At 38.8% G+C, this 22,248-nt stretch overlaps 1 protein-coding gene across 1 annotated transcript in view; it reads right to left on the reverse strand.

The window, feature by feature from the left end:
• The window catches only part of LOC126184037 (histone-lysine N-methyltransferase trithorax), a 219,481-nt gene that overhangs the window by 150,132 nt on the left and 47,101 nt on the right, over positions 1–22,248 (reverse strand). Inside the window, exon 5 of the mRNA XM_049926395.1 lies at positions 13,673–13,924. Within this exon, the coding sequence (XP_049782352.1) occupies positions 13,673–13,924 (252 nt within the window). The remainder of the gene's footprint in view (positions 1–13,672; positions 13,925–22,248) is intronic.

Below are 22,248 nucleotides of genomic sequence, written 5' to 3' on the forward strand. Positions count from 1 at the left end.
AAATACTAAATATGACTAACAGACATCACTTGTCAAACTTAGAGACTGAAGTACTCTAGAACAATGGATCAGAACTTGACGAGCCTTTGGATGACATCGGTGATTTTTCAGAAGACGACAATGACTCACGTGAGCTGGAGAGCGAAATTTGTGCTGCTGATAGAAACGATGAGAGTGAGTATAAAGAAACTAATGCACAAGTTTCTATAAGTCAGGTTTGTCATTCAGTTCAACAGCCTGCCCTTCTTAATGAATGGTATCATTTTGATGCACTCCCTGAATTAGCTCTGTTTGAAAAAATGAGTGGAATTCAGGGTGCTGCCGATATATTATCAACAGAACTAGACTGTTTGTTGCAATTTTTTGATCACAGCAGGTTCCTAAAAGTAAAGTCAGGGACAAATAAGTATGCCACTGATACTATTTCTGAACTTTGCCATCAGAACAGAATCAAACCAAAATCTTTATGAAAGAAATGGAGAGCAGTGAGGATACATGAAGTATAACTATTTTTTGCAATTGTTTTGCATGTGAGTGTTGTAAAGAAACCTGAACTTAGGGATTATTGGTCTGAAGACCCTGTGCTTGCTTAATCATTTGCTTCTCAGCTAATGTCACGAAACAGATTTTTTGCCATATTCAAGATGATGCATGTGAACAATAATTCACTATGGATACCTCAACAGAACCAGACTATGACCCTCTGCATAAAATAAGACCTGTTTGGGACTTTTTCACAGAAAGGTGCAGAAAAGACTTATCCATCACGACATCTGACTGTGGATGAAGTGATATGTCCTTTTCGAGGAAACAATGGATTCCATGTTTATACGAAAGGCAAACCAGAGAAATATGGGATAAAACTGTACGTTGTAAGTGATGCTCAAACAGGCTACATGTGCAATGCTGAAGTTTGTACTGGAGGAAAAGGAAATGTTGACAATTCTGTCAAATCCCTGCTGCTGAGGCTATGTTCCTCTTACTTGTGGAAAGGACATGTGGTTTACATGGACAGATTTTATACAAGTTCTGCAGTCATTCAAGAACTATGGGGAAGAAATAAATTGGGAGTTGGAACTGTGATGAAGAATAGGAGTGGATATACCAGACATTGTACTAGACTACAACAAAACAGGTGTTGACAGAGGAGACCAGCTGATGAGTTACTATCTGTCCCAGTGAAAGACTGTAAAATGATGGAAAAAGATTTTCTTCCATATTTTTATGAGGGTAGTTGTGAATGTTAACATTATTCACAGTGTCAAAATATTAAAAAAAGTGAGCATTAGCACATTTTATCTGTAAATTACCAAGGCAATTGGTTAAAAAAGGAGGAGTGGACTAAATAAACGCACACATTCAGCATCTGGAGTTGCAAGTGCAAACAGACTCGCAGCATGTCATTTTCCTGAGAAACTGCCACCAACAGAAAAGAAAACAAACCCAGCTAGAAGATGCAAGGTTTGTTGGGATCAAGGGAAAGCTACAGGAAAGGTAGTGAGGAAAGAGACCAGGTACTACTGTAGGCCACGTAACACAGGCTTTTGTGTTCCCGAGTGTTTTGGAAGATTTCATACCCGAGTGTTTTGAAAGATTTTATACCTGAGTGAAGTTCTCTAATTTGTAAAAATGAGAAAAAAAACATTTCACAATAAACACTTTACTAATAACTGAAGCATTTAGTATTTCCTGCTGACAAGTGATTTTAAATCAATAGCCTACCATTCCCTACGACTTATGAAAATTTTGTCCACTTCAAGGAAAAATAAAAATGCTGAAAAACTGTATCTTTAGAGTAATATCTACAAATCCCTGTATAATTTATTTTTGCTAAACATATGCATATTCATAAAGAGCAAGGATGAAAGGTCAAGCTGATATACTGCCTAAAGAGGTAGAGGTAAGTGGATTAGTAAATTTCTTAAGAAATTGTAAATTAAAGTAAATTTCCTCAGGATACAGGTATTAACTGGATTGCCGACCCATTAGGCTCCAATGTGTTAAAAACCAATGGGTTGGCAACCAAGAGTGTCTCAAATCATTAATTTTTAGAATAACTTGCAAATTCATATTGAAAGTATTGTACCTGTTAACTATTACACAAGTGACTAGCAGTGGAAAGTAAATCACGGCTGTGTATGATGTTACATTAAAGACAAATTCCATCATCAATTAGGACTTTAATTTGTTGATACTAAATATTTTGTAACAATTCCTGCATCTCAGTTCTTAAGAAAATTTTTGAGTAATGTATATTCAGCTAACAATGAAACATTTTCTTGTTTAATCCCTTTAATTGTCACAAAAACGCGAAGTGTCTATTGGGCAACGAAAATAAACATTTTCCTGACACCAGGCACACCTGATAAATGAAAAATTAACAAATTAAAGTACAACACCGTAATTACTATTTTTATTTATACAGAACTGAAATGGAGTAAGAAATGGTCGTGGCTGCCATTCTGCATATTGTGCTATGTACCAGGCATACTTCATCGAATTTATATAAGGCGACAATGCAAACTGACAACGCAAAAATGACTAAGTTTAACAATACTGATAAACCTGAAATGAGAAAGAGCTATCAGAAATTATATTGTTCGCTAATTTTCTGAAAAACGCTCTACACTGTAGAAAACTTTTTTTTTATCATTGAGAGGTTGAAACTCAGTATTAATTACAGGTGGAATCCGAATTTAATTAACAGGATTTGCGTCATCATCCCAAAGACAGAAGTGTCGTTACGTACACGCCAAGTGTCCAACAAAAGCAATGAATAATTTTCAGTAAATGGTAACAAAATTTTTCAGATGGGACACTAAAAACTATTCTCTCCCATTTTTCCAGATTTTGCTACATAGATGAGAAGAGTTTTGCAAGGAAACGGTCATCTTTTAAAATTTGTGGTCCTAATTTGCCTTATGTTCCTGAATACAGGTATAAAGCTAAAGCTGCGGAAAACAGTAATCCACTGATACATATCACCAGAATTATTCAATACCAATGTGTCATAGCATTCTTCGACTGCACAAGCGACTCTGTCTCTGTCACCCCCCTCCCCCCAAGTTTGAAATGATACAGTGCAGTTTTCATGCAGTCCTTGCACAAAACCTGACTGATTGACTTTATACACAGCATTTTATGGGATAAAAAGAAGATTTGTCTTCAAGTCAGCTACAAATTTCCATATAGTATTACCTGTTAATTACACCTCCTCTATGTGTTTATTTGGGGAAAACTCCGTAATTTTGAGACTTCCTTTTCCGTATAATTTAATTTCCCAAATCTGTTTAACCAGGTTGAAGACGCCTAGAAATCAGTTATGTTCATCTCCATTTGTAATTAAGAGCACCCAGTCTCATAGATTTCCCTCGGTAGCAGTGCACTGACTCTCACGAGCATTTCTATACCTTTTGAATAGTTTTTCTTTCACACTTTCGTAAGTTTAATTTGGAGTGTATTCAGACTTCGCGGAAATCTTTCTTCCATTTATGCAATTCATGTTCATATTTTATGTAACAAAATTGGCTTTGTACACAGCTTAAGTTTAAGCATTTTCTGCCCCCTTCAATTATCCAAAAACTTCATAGCCTTTTGTTTGTCACTCAATGCCATTACTGTACATATTCTCTTTAGGCTTATGTTGGATGGTACTCTGGAATTTAATTAGTGCAACAATCATTGTTTGAACCACAGTTTACACAACTTTCTGAGTCATTTTCTGTTTCTTTAAATGTTTCCACAATTTCTGACAAAATGTCGGCATTATTCGAACGAATGTCCCAGAAATAAAGTAATAAATAACACACATGTAGGACTTCAGAATAAATAGGCGATTTCGACTACATACAACATTCTTCATATTTCATCTTTGAAAGGCTGAAAAAATTAATTGTATTCCACAATACTGTAAAACTCTAGAACCTGCACAAAGGCAGTAATATATTTTGCCCATTTAAACAGCCTATCAATTGAAGCTCTGATGGGGTCATGAACTGGTTTTGATCAGTGATGAAACACAGCCATTATGGATTAATATATAACAACTAGGACATGAAAAAGAACTAAAAATAGGCATACTATACAGATACTAGACAAATGGAAACTCACATTGTTTTTCTTTATTATCTCCCTACTGCAAGCCCCATGTCACTGATTTCATAAGCAAGTCAGATAATGACATTCAGTACTCAATAATAGTATGTTTGGGTTTTAGACTTTACACTAAGTGACCACATGCATCATAAAGAGAGAAATTTTATGCCCTGCTGAGGTATTAAATTCTTGTACTCCACAGATAGAAGAACCATATTCAGGGCATATACTTGGACAAGAAAAAGAACATTCTCAAATTTTCTGATTAAAAACACATTTTTTCTGGCTGAAAATACATTTTTCTGTGTTAAGTGACAATATACTTTCCCTCAGAGCTGTGAAACTTATCAATCCTTTGAATGGTAAAAGTTTTATACATTGGTGTAGAACATTCTGGCACTTTAGGGAACGAAACCTAGCAAAAAAACAACATGTTTTGGAAAGACCTTTCACGGGTGGAAACAGGTACACTGCATATTTTTGTAGTATGAAAGTATAAATACAAATTTCACCATATACAGCATGCTAGCTTCCGGAGCACTGGAATTGAGATTGGGATGCGCTTTTGTCAGTCAATCATAACTCACGTCACGTGATCTCACCAACCAATGACAGTAGATATTCAGAGCATAAAACATATGATGTAGTCAGCCTATACCAACATTGACGTAAAGTTGCTTGAAACACAAATAGGAAAAGTTAATGGTTTAAATTAATATATGTACAGTATAACTACAAGAAAAGCTAACCTTTCACATATAATATTGGTCTTTTTAGCATGTCTTACCCTTTATGATGTATCAAACAGAAATGTGCCAATAAAATTTAAAAGAAAGACATAAACGGCTGCTCTTCAAGGCCCACAATTTTTCTAAGTGGCTGGTCTTCAAAGCATTAAGTTCTGAATAAGAGTCAAATGCTCCACGATATAAAATATTCATCACACATTCCCATACGAATGATAGTTCATCTTGCATAAAAGGAAATTTAATTTGATAGTAGCGCTTCTCAAACCACCATTTGAAATATTTTCCCACGACCCATTAGAAATGCAAACATTGCACAGTCTTTGTCCTAAAGCCTTTGACACATTTTGCTATTGGCATGCGTTTGCGAGTGCACTGTGTTTTGTTGCTCAAAATGGCACATTTTCTTGGTAACTGAAGTTTTATTTTGGTTTTATTCTCTCAGTTATGTTTTATTGCTGCAGCATTATTCTGCAGTACTAGTCTACAGTAAAATCTTTGTTAGAGTCCTTAGTGGTCAAAATTACAAACATTTTACTGAAAACTATAACAATAAAAATTCCCAGAATTCTAAAAGAAATTCCAGGTTTTTCGCAGATTTCACACTTGTTCTGGGGCGTATATGCCCAGATACTGAAGCAAAATGTTTAGTAAACCTGTTACTTAACTCAACAGAGGTTAAACACTTTGTGGAAAGCATAATTTCTTATGAGAATTAAATAAAGGTTTGATTTCAGATTTTGGTGAGTAATTAACTGATGAGAAACACACAAAATACAATGTTGTAATCTAGGAATTCTTATTATACTATATTACTGGAAGTTATAACTGTTCATATTTATTAATTTATGTTCTCGTTGGTTATGTAACAGAGTGTCTAGGTGTTTAAATCATCAGTACTTCGAACACAAGGGGCGAAAAGGAAACATGGTAATAGTGCTTAACAGTTTTATGAAACATGTATGGCAATAGCTGAAATAACTCAACAGTATTCCGACTGACAGGAAAAAATGACAGTTGATGAAAAGCTCTCGGATTTCCAGCTTGATAACAGATCACAAAACAGTGGCATTCTAACACATTTCATCTTCTGGTGAAGCATAAAGACACTTGCATAAGTCCCACTATTTATATCTGATGAAAGGCTGCCCAAACCCCTGGGCATGGACCACTGGGTTACTGTTCAACACTGTGGTGGAGGTTATGTTGGGGCCATATTATGACAGTAACTATCAATGACTTAAGATACCCATCTAAATTTATGGTTCTAATAAAATGTATTGATGATGTTATCCTTGGATTTATCTTGCAGGTGTGGAAGCTCACAGCTTTTGACTGGCAAGGCTACTCAAACAAATTTGTGCAATTGGTGTTCTGAGCAGTTATTAGCCACTATAAACAATGTTATCTGACAGTTATTGACAATAAAGTAGATCAGTTAATTTGTAAATCTCTAGTAGACAGTAAGAAGTTAGTCCACCTCACGAACACAATCTACATGCTGGTAATGATCATAACCATCACAAGTAGCCAAGCGCAAGTCTGGATCATTCATTAACAGGCACAACTTAATCCCAATGGATGGGAACAGCCAAACTAGACAACCACTGGGGCAGTGACAGTGATAATGACAGGAAGGACTATTACGTTTCAATGTTCTGTTGACAATGAGCTCATTAGAGATGGGGTACAAGTTCAGAAATGATAGGTAAAAGGAAATTATTTGTGTGGCCTTTTCAAAGGAATTATTCTGGAATCTGCCTTGATTAACTTCAGGGAATGTGGTATTGCACCTATCCCCTGCCCCCTCCCCCCCCCCCACCGCCCCCCTCTTATAGTCACCACCTGAGACTGATACTGTCTGGCTAGTTGAAACAAATGAATAAAAGACAGTCACCTGATTTCTGTTGCTCGGCAACATCCTCAAATGAGTAAGCAATTACATTAAACAAAATAGTATTCACAGAAATGCTGTGGATCAAAGACCATCAATTTGATCTTACTTGCAGGATTTGTCAGCAATATTGTGGCCATGGATCTGTTCCAGAGCAGCCAGGTGGGTGGGGGACAACAAAAGACTATGTTATTTGGGCTGGTCTTACAAGACTCTTTATGAATAGGAATGCTGGTGAAAAGTGCATACATTCTTCATGACTTAAAAAGCACAAACAATGATGGAAGACCACAAAGAATTCTACTGTGTGTGGGAGCAAACAAAGGAACAATTGAACCAAGGTTTTGCTATTCACAGATAGTTTACCTGTGCACTGCACTGTGTGTTGTCACCATGAAAATGACATCGGAGGATTTAGGACCCAGCACCAAAAGCAGAGGCCTAAGTTTTTCAGTAAAAGTCTTAAGTGTCTTGCTCATCTTTTTGAGTGAAAATCATATATGTCTTCTGACTGTTTAGAAGTGACCACTTGTCCAACCATTAAAACACTTGACCTTCTTTCAATGGCTGACTCCAAAGATTCTCCAGCAATGGCTGCTACCATGCCACCCACCCAATTGGGCTTGTGGGCATGCACCTCCCCAAGGAACTACAAAATAATTTGCCTCTCTTAAGTTTCCTGCTAAAGTCAACTTCTGCACAAAGGCTGTCACTGACATCATATTTGTCTTCTTCACAAAGTTTGAACTAAATGGACTCGCTCTCTCACTTCCTGTCTCAAGAAGCGGCCATAGTACAAAATCCTCAATACGCAACCTAGAGCCACATGTCACCAAATGTATGCCATGCTCTTCCTCAGTTATCTCCAAGCTCACATCAATAGCTACTTCAAATTATATCTAGAAATACATACTATTACCTCATGAACACATGGCTGGCTATCTAAAGGTAGACGGACAGACAGGAATTTGAATCGTCATCCTCTCAAATCCAAGTACAGTATCTTGCCATTGTGCTCTCAGTCCCACTGACAAAGAATTACTTAACACTATTAGTACAGACATCATTGACAAAGAAATTATTATCTAATTGCCAATAGGCCCTGGTCTGGAAAAAAAAACGTGACCAACAAATTTTCTTCATCCTGTATCAGATTTTAACGACTTCAAATCTAGAAATGAGGTAAGTAGTTCAGATGACCAATGCACCAACACTGTGACACATCCATCCATTAGTCAACAGTCATAAGGGTATACTCAGTGAAGTGACAGCTTCAATTCATAAGAATGTGGAAAATATGCTGTGAGACACCAACAACATCAATCAATCAGAGAGCCCTCTGTCATTTCCATGGACCCCATGAAGAAGAAATGTGGTACATGTCGTTCCTGTGTCAACTGTTAATCCACTACAATTACACTATGGCACCATGGATTATCTCAAAGGAGCAAAACAATTCTGAACAAGAGATGTGTAGCAAACTTTCTATAGGTAGCTAGACACTGATGAGAGTGGGTGGGAACAGGCTTCCCTTATAAGACCAGAAGGCCTCTGTGTATCCAAAATTCACCCACAGTGAACTTACAGAATTAATCAAAAATGGGGAAATGGCAAAGAGTTTTGTTGTTTCTAACTTCTTAATTGCAATGAGATGCGACACAGACAGGATTCAATAACAATGCCTGCAATAAACTGTCCCTCATAATTCTGTCTTTCATCACGGGGGAATAATTACAATTACCTCAGTTTAGTTTAATTTGACACGCACACACACACACACACACACACACACACACACACACACACCACCACCACCACCACCACCACCAACAACAAATAAGTTAATTATTTTACTGTGTATTAAATTCTTTGCATAGCTGGGTAGGTGGTTAAAGATCTTTTAATTACTGAATACCTCACACTTTTTCTGTGCCACACTATGCTAAGGTTGAGTGGTGGATAGTAAAAGCCATTCTCTTTCTAGTATTATATTTATGCATGTTACTGGTTCCAGAGCATGGTTGGTGTTGTCAGCAACCAATCATGGAAACAGTAACGTACATAAATATACCACTAGAAAGAGAAATGGCTTACACTATGCAGCACTCAACCTTAGTGTAGTGTAATAATAGAAGGAAACATTCCACGAAGGAAAAATATATCTAAAAACAAAGATGTATCTAAAAACAAAGATGATGTTTTTAGTGTAGTGTAAGCCAGACAAAAAAATCTTTGACCACATACCCAGCAATGAAAGAATTTAATACATAGTAAAATAATTAATTTTAAACACAAACTGGGTTCTTATCTGTTTAAAAAAAAAAAAACTCTCCTCCATGTGTAATGATGTATGTTGTTGTTGTTGTTGTTGTTATTGGTGGTTGTGTGTGTGTGTGTGTGTGTGTGTGTGTGTGTGTGTGTGTGTGTGTGTTTCAAATGAAGCTAAACTGAGATTGTTACGAATGGAGCACTAAATGGGCAATGGTCTTCTCACAGGGACCATCCAGAATGATTTAGGACACTATATACGGTGGGAAGGGATTTGAACTCTCTCTCTCTCTCTCTCTCTCTCTCTCTCTCTCTCTCTCTCTCTCTCTCTCTCAGAAAGGAGAGTTCACTTCCACTTTGTGATCAACATAATTACTTTTGCAGGTGAATCAGTCACGTTCACTTAAACAAAGCTTAAGAAGCATAAATTTTAATACGAGGACTGTTCAATACAGCATGAGCATACTTTTTTTATGGTCTTAATTTCTCACACTAAAATTTAATCTTATGATATTCCGTTAGCTTAACGTGCAACAAACACGCCATAGTAATTTCATTGTTGGGACTCCTGGTTCCCACCTGTGAGAGGCAGGCAAGGTTAGACATGTTCAGTACGCCTACTGCTGCAATGGAGGTAACATGTGAGGAACAATATGCATCTTTGAAATTCTGCGTTCATCTCAACAAATCTTAAGCTGAATCCAATACAATGTTATAGGAGACCTATGGAGAATCTGTTCTTCCCTACAGCAAAGCTCGAAGGTGGATTCAAACGTTTATAAATTGGGGAGACAATCAATTTCAAAGGAAGGTGGACCCGACCCAGTGCTCCAGTTACTGCTCTTACGGAAGAAAACATCAACAATGCTGCTGTCATTGTGATAGAGGATCAACAAATTACCTTAAGATCACTTTCTGAAATACTGGATATTTCAATGGGTGCCACCCACAGGTTGGTAACAGAAAAATTACACATGGCACGTGGGGTTGCAAGACTGTTGATTCCCGAGCAAAATTGTAATCACTGCTGATGAAACTTGGCTACATTATTTTGATCCTGAGAGCAAATAGCAAAGCTCAGTATGGAAATCTCCTTCATCACCACATCCCAAAAAAACAAAAGTGGTTGCTTCTGCTAGGAAATTTATGGTCATTTCATTCTTTGACATTCATGGAATGGTTTATCAGCATGTTGTATCTGCACACACTTCAGTAACTGGACAATACTACACGGATGTCCTGAAAACATTGCAAGTCCATATCAGGCGCAAAAGACTACATTTCTGTGAAGCAGGCTGGATGCTGCACCACGATAGTGCGTGGCTGCATATTGCCAAAGATGTTGCTGAATATCTTGCAAAAATCAATGTCAAGTGCATCCCTCACCCTCCCTATAGTCTGGATTTAGCCGCATGTGACATTTTTCTACTCCCTAATATGAAGAAACACGTTCATGGGAGGCATTACCAATCATCAGAAGCAGTGGTGAAGGCGATTTTAAGGGCCTCTCAAAAAATGGTTTCCAGCATGTATTTGAAGACTGGCGGAAATGCTGGGACAAGTGCATCGCATTCATAGTAGACTACTTTGGGAAAGACCATCAAAATTATGAGGATGGGTAAAGGTATGTTGTAAAAAAAAAAAAGTTCATTCTTTATTGAAAAGCCCTCGTAGATTAATTACACACACACACACACACACACACACACACACACACACACGCAAGCACCCATGCACGGTGATTATAATTAAAGTTAAACTTTCAAAAACTTCAAAACACTGTAGAAATAACAGCGCTGGTCAGAATGACGTCAAATTGCAACGGAATATTATCGGAGAAGGGGGAAAACATACGAAAGAAGAAAAAATTGTGTGAAAACTGATCAACAGATGGCATTGCATGTGTCAGAATATGTAAATGAAAACACCTGTTAAGTGCAAGACCCATTGAAGTTTGTATGAACATGCCGGGTATACAGCTTTTCCTCCTTTCGCATCTACATCGTTCACTATGACCGTCTCAATGCTGTATTACACGAATGATGATTGTGCACTCACTGCTCTGCAGAAGTTCCGGACACTGAAGGGTTTGAAAAAAGGCATTGGTCCAATGACTGCCATGGGTCTGGAGAAAATGATTCGGAAATTCGAAAAGATGGGTTCTTTTGGTATGCAACCTGGTAGAGGGAGGAAACAAAATGATTCGACGTATGTGGAAACAATGGCCACAGCAAGGCAGGAAGAGACAAATGGTGCTGTGCAAACGTGTAGTGCACGGAGAATTGCACAAACACTGGACACACCCGTGAGCATGATGCGTAAAATGCTACGAAACACCCTTCTTTGCTATCCATTCAAAATTACCCATGTGCATGAGTTGCTTCCTGTTCACCTGCCAGCAAGAGGGACCTTTGCTTTAGAATTTCTTACTCGCATGGAAGTGGACAATGATTGGCTGTGGAAGATTTTGTAGACAGACAAAGCCCACTTCCATCTGGCAGTATATGTATTTACACTGAATTGTCGAATATGGGCAATGGAAAATCCACACACAAAGCAACCAATACCACTTCATCCCAAAAATGTCACTGTGTGGTGCAGGTTTATGGCATCACTTATCATAGGGCCATATTTTTTCGAAGAGACAGGTGCTTCCGGTTCTGTTACCTGTACTGTCACTGGTAAGCGCTAGAAGTATCTTTTGCACAACTACGTCATTCCAGCTCTCCAACAGCGTGGACGGAATCATTTTTATGCAAGGGGGGAGGAGGAGGAGATTAGTGTTTAACGTCCCGTCGACAATGAGGTCATTAGAGACAGAGCGCAAGCTCGGGTGAGGGAAGGATGTGGAAGGAAATCGGCCGTGCCCTTTCAAAGGAGCCATCCCGGCATTTGCCTGAAGCGATTTTAGGGAAATCACGGAAAACCTAAATCAGGATGGCCGGAGACGGGATTGAACCGTCGTCCTCCCGAATGCGAGTCCAGTGTGCTAACCACTGCGCCACCTCGCTCGGTATTTTTTTGCAAGATGGCGCACCTCCGCACATTGCAAATACAGTTAAGCAGCTGCTGAAGCACCATTTCGGAAATGCTAGAATTATCAGCCGCCATTTCCCTACAGCCTGGCCGTCCCGATCACCTGATCTTAATCCGTGTGACCTCTGGCTGTGCGGCTATCTGAAAGATGATGTGTTCAGTGTTCCAATTCCAAACTTAGCTGCACTGAAGGCACGCATTGCACAACACATTCTGAACATGACCACAGAAACACCTCTATCACTTGTGGAACATGCTGTTTCTTGATTTCAACTTGTTGCAGAAAACTGTGAACAGCATACTGAACGCGTTTTGTGCCCGTCACATGGAAATTAATAATCTGGTTTGATTATGATTGATGATTTCTATGCAGCTTTTGGCCTCAGGACAATTAAAAACAGATTTTTCCCTCCCGATGTGATACGACCTTGGCATGATGAATGAACTTACGTAACTAACAGTATCACAACTGGACACCCATGCACACTGAGTAGTACAGTTTGTTTAGCATCAAACGTACACCTTGAGCATTGTTGTTCATTTATTTGTCACCTGTAGTCAACCACTATTACTGAAACTTGCTGGCAGATGAAAACTGTGTGCCCGACCGAGACTCGAACTCGGGACCTTTGCCTTTCGCGGGCAAGTGCTCTACCAACTGAGCTACCGAAGCACGACTCACGCCCGGTACTCACAGCTTCACTTCTGCCAGTACCTCGTCTCCTACCTTCCAAACTTTACAGAAGCTCTCCTGCGAACCTTCTGGAAACATCCCCCAGGCTGTGGCTAAGCCATGTCTCCGCAATATCCTTTCTTTCAGGAGTGCTAGTTCTGCAAGGTTCGCAGGAGAGCTTCTGTAAAGTTTGGAAGGTAGGAGACGAGGTACTGGCAGAAGTGAAGCTGTGAGTACCGGGCGTGAGTCGTGCTTCGGTAGCTCAGTTGGTAGAGCACTTGCCCGCGAAAGGCAAAGGTCCCGAGTTCGAGTCTCGGTCGGGCACACAGTTTTAATCTGCCAGGAAGTTTCATATCAGCGCACACTCCGCTGCAGAGTGAAAATCTCATTCTGGAACCACTATTACTGTTTACAGTGCCATCTATTGCTAAGTTTTGTAAGTATTTTTCTTCTGACATACGTTTTCCCTCTTCTGCGTTAATATTCCACTGCAATTTGACGTCATTCTGACCAGTGGTGTTATTTCTACAGCAGTTTGAAAGTTTAAGTTTAATTATAATCACCCTCTGTGTGTGTGTGTGTGTGTGTGTGTGTGTGTGTGTGTGTGTGTGTGTGTGTGTGTGTGTTTTAACTAGTTATAACAGTGATGATGATGACGTCCCATACTCCTTGACAGAGCATAGGGGAACGAATTGGGAGACCTGCACCGCCGTACTAGGCCAGGTCCTAGTGAAGGTGGTTTGCCATTGCCTTCCTCTGACCGTAATGGGGATGAATGATGATGATGATGAAGACGACACAATACCCAGTCATCTCGAAGCAGGTGAAAATCCCTCACCCCGCTGGGAATCGAACCCGGGACCCCGTGCACGGGAAGTGAGAACGCTACCGCGAGACCACGAGCTGCGGACTTATAACAGTATAAACAGCCAAATAATACGGCTTAGAACAAACACTTACCTCGCTTCTTTGATTGACCACTAGTCTTAACTGTTGGAAATGTTGCCTGAGGTTGCCCCAGAACAATAGAAGCACTTCGGCAAACATGTTTCACACGAGGACCTTTCAGATCAACTCGTTGACGTTGTTCGGGAGCAGATTTCTCACTGCTAATCTTCTCATTCGTTGTTTCCGACTTCTTTCTCCTCAGCAAATACTTCCTTCTCTTTCGCTTGCGTGTGATCACTTTGCGATTCGTATCACCAGCTGCATCTAAGAGTCAATGAGTAAATGTAAAATTAGATGGTCTCATAATACGAGATATCAAAATTTCTTACGCTAATAAAATTGAATACGGACAGTTAAAGAATACCTGAAGTTGAACTTTATCATAAATAGGGCTGTAACAGTGACAAAAGCACAAAGTCTGACTGGAGATGGCACAGTGATCACACTTAAAATCACTGCTTAGAGTACCTGAAGAATAAATTGTGTGCAAAATGGAATTGCAAACTTCATTCCATATGTTTTAAGCAGAGCTGCAGTATCAGCTGACAATACAGATACAGTCATTTGGCCAGGGAGTGACAAGAGACATGTGAACACAATGAATAAAGTTTAAGACATTTTTCTAGAAGTGATCATAACATGTGTTGCCTGCAGTAGGTTAGCAACTACAAAGATACATAGAAAAACACTGAAGCTTTAAGACTGAACGATTTAGCATTCTCAGTCATTGGGAGAACAGACATTCACTCACCTTTAAGATAAAGTGTTGAACGACAAATGTGAGTGTAATGGCGGGTTGATCTTTCAAACTTTAGTTATTTCCAAACTGAATATAAAGAAATGTTTAATAGTCTAAGCTGCTGTTATTTTTCAAGTGCCTACTGAACATTCGGCACTTCGCCTTAAAGGTAGTTTTACTGGTCATTGTTTACATTCCATTCAGGCATTTCCATTATTATAACAATTTAATATTCACATTATCTGAATAAAATAATCATGCTCATGGCAACATTGTTTTTGTTGTACTGTTTTCTATATGAAAAGTCATATACTTCACAGATATTTTTAATAATACTTCTCATATAATGTAACACATGAGAATTTGATTTTCTGGATCCACATCCATACTCTGCAAGGCACAGTAGAATAAATGACAACCTGCACTTCATACTATTATTAAGTTCCTAGCCTTCATGTTCCACTGACATGAGGAAAAAATGCCCGTGTATCTACTACTGAAAGCCAATTCACATCTTGGTATTATGTCCTATAAACAAAATATATTACAAGAGTGCTACAATTATTTTATGACCCTCCCCACGAAACAACAACAAATTTATCCTTCTGGTTACAAACTTTCATCCAAAAAGTTCCATTTTAAAAAGTAGGCAGATTCATCCAATAAGTTCCATTTTAAAAACTACACAGGTTAAATTTTCCACAAATTAGTTCAATAAAGAAAATCCTTCCATTAGCTCCCCTAAAACTTTATTTTCTATTTTTGACACTTGATAATGCTACAGTAACATACTTAGGAGCCTGATAGAACAAAGGTATCATTCTAGTAGAACCACATCATTTCCAGAGTATACTTTACTAATTATCCATATTCCAATGGAATTGTCTTTTGTTAGTCCCTTCAATACAAAATCTCTGGAAATGTTATGTACCACAAGTATTTCAGAACAGTACTGGAGTTGTGTTGATTCTACTCTACTTAACCTTAAAAATCCTTGCAAGTGATGACAAATTCAAGGTGATGAATTAATTTTTTATTTATTTTATTTTTGGACAACTGCCGGTACCCATCAATGACACGCAGTCACTGAACAAGTACTAATATACCTAGAACATACTAAAACAAGAAATCTGAGCATAATGAAATGTTGAACAGTGAAATTTTGGAACGAAAACAACAACAACAATAATAATAATGATAATAATAATAATAATAATAATAATAATTAGCAGCAGCACCAATAAACATAACTTACAAAAATTAAATTAAATTCATTCCATAAATCTTGATAACGAGGAATGAAAGGGAAAGACACCAGTAATGGCTGTTGCTTCTAATCATCCCAACATTTGTCTAGAACAACATGGTAAAAACCACCAATACTTCCAAACAGGATGACAGGATTGATAAAAAATACTGTATCCTCCATAATCAAACAGTTTTCTCATACTTTTCAATTCAGTGGGTGAGTAAACAACAAAGTGAACCTAAAGTAATCATGTCTAAGAACACTCAACTATTGCGTTAATTTCAGTTTTTCATCACACAATTAATTAGGTCAGAGTCATTCGTATGAGGAATACGAGTTTTCCAGGATAAAATGCTTCACCTTGGGTTTGGATAACAGTCTTCAACTCCTGCAGAATTCTATGGAAAATTTATGTTGCAGGGAGCTACGCAGTTTTTTGAACAGAACTTAAGGTTACCCTGGCGGCCACATACAATTGTCTTGATTTCACATACTGGAGGTTATGGCACCCTTCAAACAATGGATGGATGGTCAGATTGAAATTGCCCTGTCATATTCAATATGACATCAAGGAAAGCAAGTAGGGAAAAGGAATGAACTTGTGTGTAGTGTAATATCTGAAATTAAAGAAGAGAGCAATGAGTACCAGTTACAACTTTCCCACCACTTAACATTGCCTGCTCACAACTGACTGGTCAAATGCACATCTGTTGTTTACAGTTGTTAGTGCAAGATGCTACCGTAGTTACAGCAATGACGTTTATACACCAGCAATAAACTCAAGTGTCTCAACTTTTTGGATGGATGGTGTGTGTAAGGATTTTGCTGTTCTCAGTTCTTGGTATAAACTCTGAAATTTATTGTGTTTGTTTACCTGTGATCATTGATCTGTCCTCACTGTCCTACTGTTTTCAATCACAATTATATGTACGGTACTAAAGTGTCACAGTGTCATTACGACCCAATCACTGTCTTCTTGGAGCATGAAAAACATTCAAAAAGCACTGATAAATCTTCGAGAGAAACAATATTCCCAAAAAAATATTGTTGACACATTCAGAACATTTATTAAATGTGTCATTTACAATAAAGGGTTTATTCTGGCTGTCAGTGGCACCAGTACACAGCAATTACCATGAAATCACTGGAGCCATTCTACTAATTAAATTTAAAAAAAGTGAAGCAGATTAGGGAAAAAGGAAAATAATCCAATAATAGAGTAACATTGTACAAGGCAATGGTGTACCTTACATGTGTCAGTGTCAAGGGTCGTTTGTTTTAAGTGAGGCAAGGGAACGAGTTAGTGACTTGCAATAGAAGCAGTTCGTGAAGGCACTTCCAAAGGAAATTAGTCAAAAACTGAGGTAGGTATCGCATGCGGTGAAAACTTGCTTTACACTTTTCAAGAGACTAGAAAAAAAATGGTGTAAAATGTGGTAAAAAGTGGGAAATAATGTTTTAAGCATTGAAAGTTAGGTATAGGAAGCCCCCCCTCCCCCTTTGCATTTCCGCACTTTACAAAAGATATATGTACATAATCAGCATCAAAATACTTGTCAGTGACTTGTTTATTATCTAATAAAAACTGCTTACGTAACTTGAAATGGTAACCATCTGGGAAGTAGAAACGTTTGACTTTACTTCAGACATCATAATCGATGCTTTGGGAAAGCTTGTAACTGTCATTAATTATGTAAATAATGAAACATTACACAGTTTATTTATTCTTTCGTTCTTTCTTTCTTTCTTTCCCCTCCAGCCCCTATGCTTATCATGACATGTTTTGAGAATTTATATTCCTGTTGTCAAGTGCAAATATTTACGTAAGTATTTTGTATGGTGTCAGCATATGGGTTGTTCAGCATCTCTTGCACTGCAATCGTCTTTTTGAGTTTATCAGGTACTGTGCCTCCTCAATTATACAGAAAACCACATACACACAAACTCTCACTCACCACGTTGTTTGTATGTGAAACTCTGCAAAAATACTTGTGTAAATATTTGCATTTGACGAGTATAAACTTTCAAAATGTGTTGCTAAGCATGAAAAAAATACGTATCTTGCACCGTATTTAAACCAAAGACATTTGCCGCAAAGTCAGCAAATGTGTTAACTAGCACACACGGCCAAACAACAAAACACACTAAATATGGTTTGAATAACGCACTCAAGATTATCACAACAACCACGAAACTGCACATGCACAAGAGAGAGAGTTTGGAAATGGTTATGATCGGTCACAATACCTTTATTCAGATGAAGCTAGTTACTCCCATCAGCCACCACACTAAGTAACACTTGGTAGCGGCAGGAGATAAAGTTTGAATTGTTCCAACTTTCACCCGTTTATCGGTTCCGATATACTGAGTAGAGCACCTTGGAGTCAAGAAACTTAACCACATAACACTTGTAAGCATTACTTGATGGCCAGCACCATGGCAGCATAATTTAACGCCACTTACATCAGTCTGTTTCTCCAAGAACATTTTTTCATAAAGTGTAAATTGCAGGAAAATTATAAATACGTTAATGCAAAAATCAGGTGCAAATTAACATAAGAAATTTGATGGAAATGATAAAAAAAAGGCATAAACCACTGGAAAACGTTAATTCCAGGTATGTAAATGTGGGGTTATACTGTAGTTCACTGTGTCATATACAAGGAAGGGTCAAAAAGTTTCTAGCCTAACAAATAAAGAATGACAGAGATTTCATAATACCAATTTATTTTTCAATATAATACCCATGAGCACTAATACACTTGCGAGCACGCTCTGATACTTCTGCAAACCATTCAAATAAAAGGTCTTCAATTTAGAGTCCAACCAAGTGTTCACAGCATCAATCACTGCATCATCACTGTCAAATCGACGTCCTTCGAGGGTTTTTTTTCCTTTTTTTTTAGGTTTGGGAAAAGAAAAAAGTATGATGGAGCCACATCTGGAGAATATGGCAGAGGACTTAACAACTCGAACCCACAGCCACGCAGAGTTTCCAGTGTTGCGAGGGCTTTATGTGCTGGAGCATTGTCCTGACGCAAAACAACTCCGCGCGCCAATTTTCTGCACCTTTCTTTCTTTATCTCTTCTCTCAAATGGCGCAGGAAAGTGCAATAGTATGATGTACTGATAGTTACACCCTTTAGCAAGTACCCTACCATAATCACCCCTTCTGCATCTCAGAACACCAATGCCATCACCTTGCCAGATGATTCTTGCATCCAGAGTTTTTTTTTTTTTTTGGGATAGAGGATGAAAGATGTTTCCATTCTGTCGTTTTATCTCAGGATCAAAGTGATGAACCCACGTTTGTGCATTGTCACATACCTTGCAAGAAAGACATCTTCATCCGCTTCAAATTGGCGGACGATTTCTTCACAAAACTGCACACAAATACAGTCTCTCACCTACATTCAAATCTTTCAGGACCCACTAAGACAAAACTTTCCGCATTCCCGAAACATCCACAACAATATTATGAGCACACACATGGGAGATTCCAAATGTGGTTTCAATGTGCTGCAATGTTGTTCAACAAGCCTGCAAAATCGTATCGTGAATTGCAACCACTGTTTCATCAGTGGCAATGGTGACAAGTCGTCCACTCCCTGGCGCATCTTCCACGCTCCTCCTTCCACGTTTGAAGTCGGACACCCAGTTTTTCACTGTAGTGTAAGACGGAGCACTATCCGTAAGTATATTCTTCATGTACTCCACAATTTCCTTGGGCATCACTCCCTTCAAATGAAGATATTCAATCACAGCACAGTTCTCAATTCTCTCAATATTAGCCGTTTTGCTTACACTGCGGTATACAATGCATCCTAGTGGCAAAACTAACACAGCTGGAGCCGCAAAATTTGACCTGCATACCCACAAAGGGTCAGCATAAAAGTAGGTGGTGGTGGTGTTTGTATGAGACATTATGGCAACTATCTCGGGCTAGAAACTTTTCAACCATCCCTTGTCCTGTGGTTAGCTCCATTATAACACTGTCATCGATCTCTGACAACTCTGTTATAAACTAGTAGTACACACTAACTTTGTAAAAGATTACACATAAGTAGCCCAGTACACTACCAAATATTTTAAAAATCAAATATTTATAAAGAATGTTAAAGATATTTTTTCACACAAGAAGGTAGAAATTATTAAACCAGACAATGAAAAGTTACAGGAAACAAATTAATTTTTTTTCCCCCCAGAAACATTCTTGGACAAAATTCTTTAAATCATCATTACGTATAAAGTTTTAGCTCAAGCATTCAACAAAGTCCATCATCATCATGAGCTCTCACAATATTTTGTACGTTAACACTTGTCATTATGGTGCTATCAAGCAATGGGCAAGGATTTCTCATGTACTACCAGAGATTATGTCTATGCCTGTGATGAAGGTATGCTAGTTTTGCCACCAATCTTACTGAAATGCAACTAATCAGGAAATTCACCTAGTCTGTGTGTGTCAACTGCCCACTTCCATGGTAAAGTAACCAACCTTCTTGAACTTTCACAATCCAATGTATGCAGGGACGAAGCTGCACACAGTGGGCATCTGAGAAGCTGCGACAAATATTTACGCTTGCTTATCAATGTGGCTTTCCTTCAATGTCAAGACAATGAAGAAGAGGAGGAGGAGGAGGAGGAGGAGGAGGAGACTAGTGTTTAACGTCCCATTGACAACGATGTCATTAGAGAGGGAGCAGAAGCTCAGATTTGGGAAAGGTGAGGAAGGAAATCAGCCATGCCCTTTCAAAGGAATCATCCCGGCATTTGCATGAAGCGATTTAGGGACATCACAGAAAACCTAAATCTGGACGGCTGGATGTGGGTTTGAACCATCATCCTCCCGAATGCAAGTCCAGTGTGCTAACCACTACAGCAACTCATTTGGTAAGACAACTAAATAGTGTCAAAGTTTGTTGAGGTCAATCACATCAGATTTTCTGGAGTAAAGACGACTTTATGGAAGACTACCCATTAAAGAAAGGATACATGGTGTGAACAGCATGTTAATGCCAGCAGTTTACTTAACTGCCATTTCTTCATCTACACATCTCTCAGCTTTTGAGTGAAAACAGATTGATATGATCAAGGCAGTCCACCACAGAGCTACCTCAGCAACACAAATAAATTTTAGCACCATGCTGCCACATGGAGACTGGTGTTACCTGTTTAGGGATGATACACTGTAATCATCCTCACTGACACAACTATAGGTGCGTTATGAAGTCCCTTAGGCAGAAAGTGTTCAGGGCTGGAAAGAAAGCCAATGTGTACTTGGCATGTCTGCCAGGGGGCCTCATTCAAAATGTGGAGGCAGCCTAGCCTGAGGCTATTGAGCGTGCAGGGTGCAGTCATCTGCAAGTAGTGGCTCACATCAGCACCAATGATGCCTGTTGCATGGGTTCTGAGGCAATTCTCAGCTCATATGGGCAGCTGGTGGAGGTGGTGAAGACTGTTGGCCCTGTGTGTGGAGTGCAAGCAGAGCTCGCGATTTGCAGCATTGTTCTCAGAGTTGATCAGGGTCCTGTGGTTTGGAGCAGAGCGAAGATTCTCAACCAAGACACTGTCGACTCTGCATAGGTCTTGGCTGCGGACTTCTAGATCTGCATTATTGTGTGGGGATTTGCAAGACTCCCCTTGATAGATCAAGGATGCACTAAACATAGCAAGCAGCTACTTGGGTAGCAGAGTACTTGTGGAATGCACAAGAGGGTTTTTTAAGCTAGGCAGTAATTTAAGGTGCTCTGATGAACATTTGTCAGTCAGTATGTAGCAAGGGAAGTAAAACAGTGTTCAGAATAAAGACACTTCTGACTGTCACAATTTTATCAGTAAACAGTTGCAGTATTCGTAATAAAGGTCCCGAATTTACTGCCCTCCAGGAAATTTCCCACATTCAGATCATTTTTGGGACTGAGAGCTGGCTGAAGCCCAAAGTGGAAAGCTCTGAAATATTTTGCGAATCATGGAACATATATTGGGAAGACTGATTAGAGGCCATAAGAGGGAGAATGTTCATTGCACCTGACAAAAATTTTGTCTCTAGTGAAGTTGGAGTGTGACAGTAAAGTTATCGTGTCGTGTATAATAGGTGTAGGTGAAACCATGTTAATTGGGCAGGGGAGGGGTTTCAGGCAGGCACTCATGCAAAATACTTTTGAACACATTTTCTGAAAACGTGTCTTGCACAGCGAGCTCGGCAGCCCACGTAATGGAAATATTTCAGACCTTGTCGCTACAAATAGGTTGGACCTTATCGATTATGCCAGTATAGAAACAGGGATTAGCAATCTCGATGTCATTACAGCAATTACGATTACGAAAGTTAATAAATCAGTCAAAAAGGCTAGGAAAGTGTTTCTGCTACACAGACCAGATAAGCAATTATTAGCATCTCATTTGAACAGCGAACTGGCATCACTTAATTCCAGTAAGATGGATGCAGAGGAATTATGGGCAAAGTTTAGACAGATTGTAAATTGTGGTCTGAAGAGTTATGAGCCTAGTAAGTGGATAAAGGACGTAAAAGTCCCACCATGACTTAATAACGAAATTTGAAGGATGCTGAGGAAGCACAGGCTGTTGCACTCTTGA

Source organism: Schistocerca cancellata, chromosome 4 (assembly GCF_023864275.1).
Source record: "Schistocerca cancellata isolate TAMUIC-IGC-003103 chromosome 4, iqSchCanc2.1, whole genome shotgun sequence".
Lineage (NCBI taxonomy): Eukaryota > Metazoa > Arthropoda > Insecta > Orthoptera > Acrididae > Schistocerca > Schistocerca cancellata.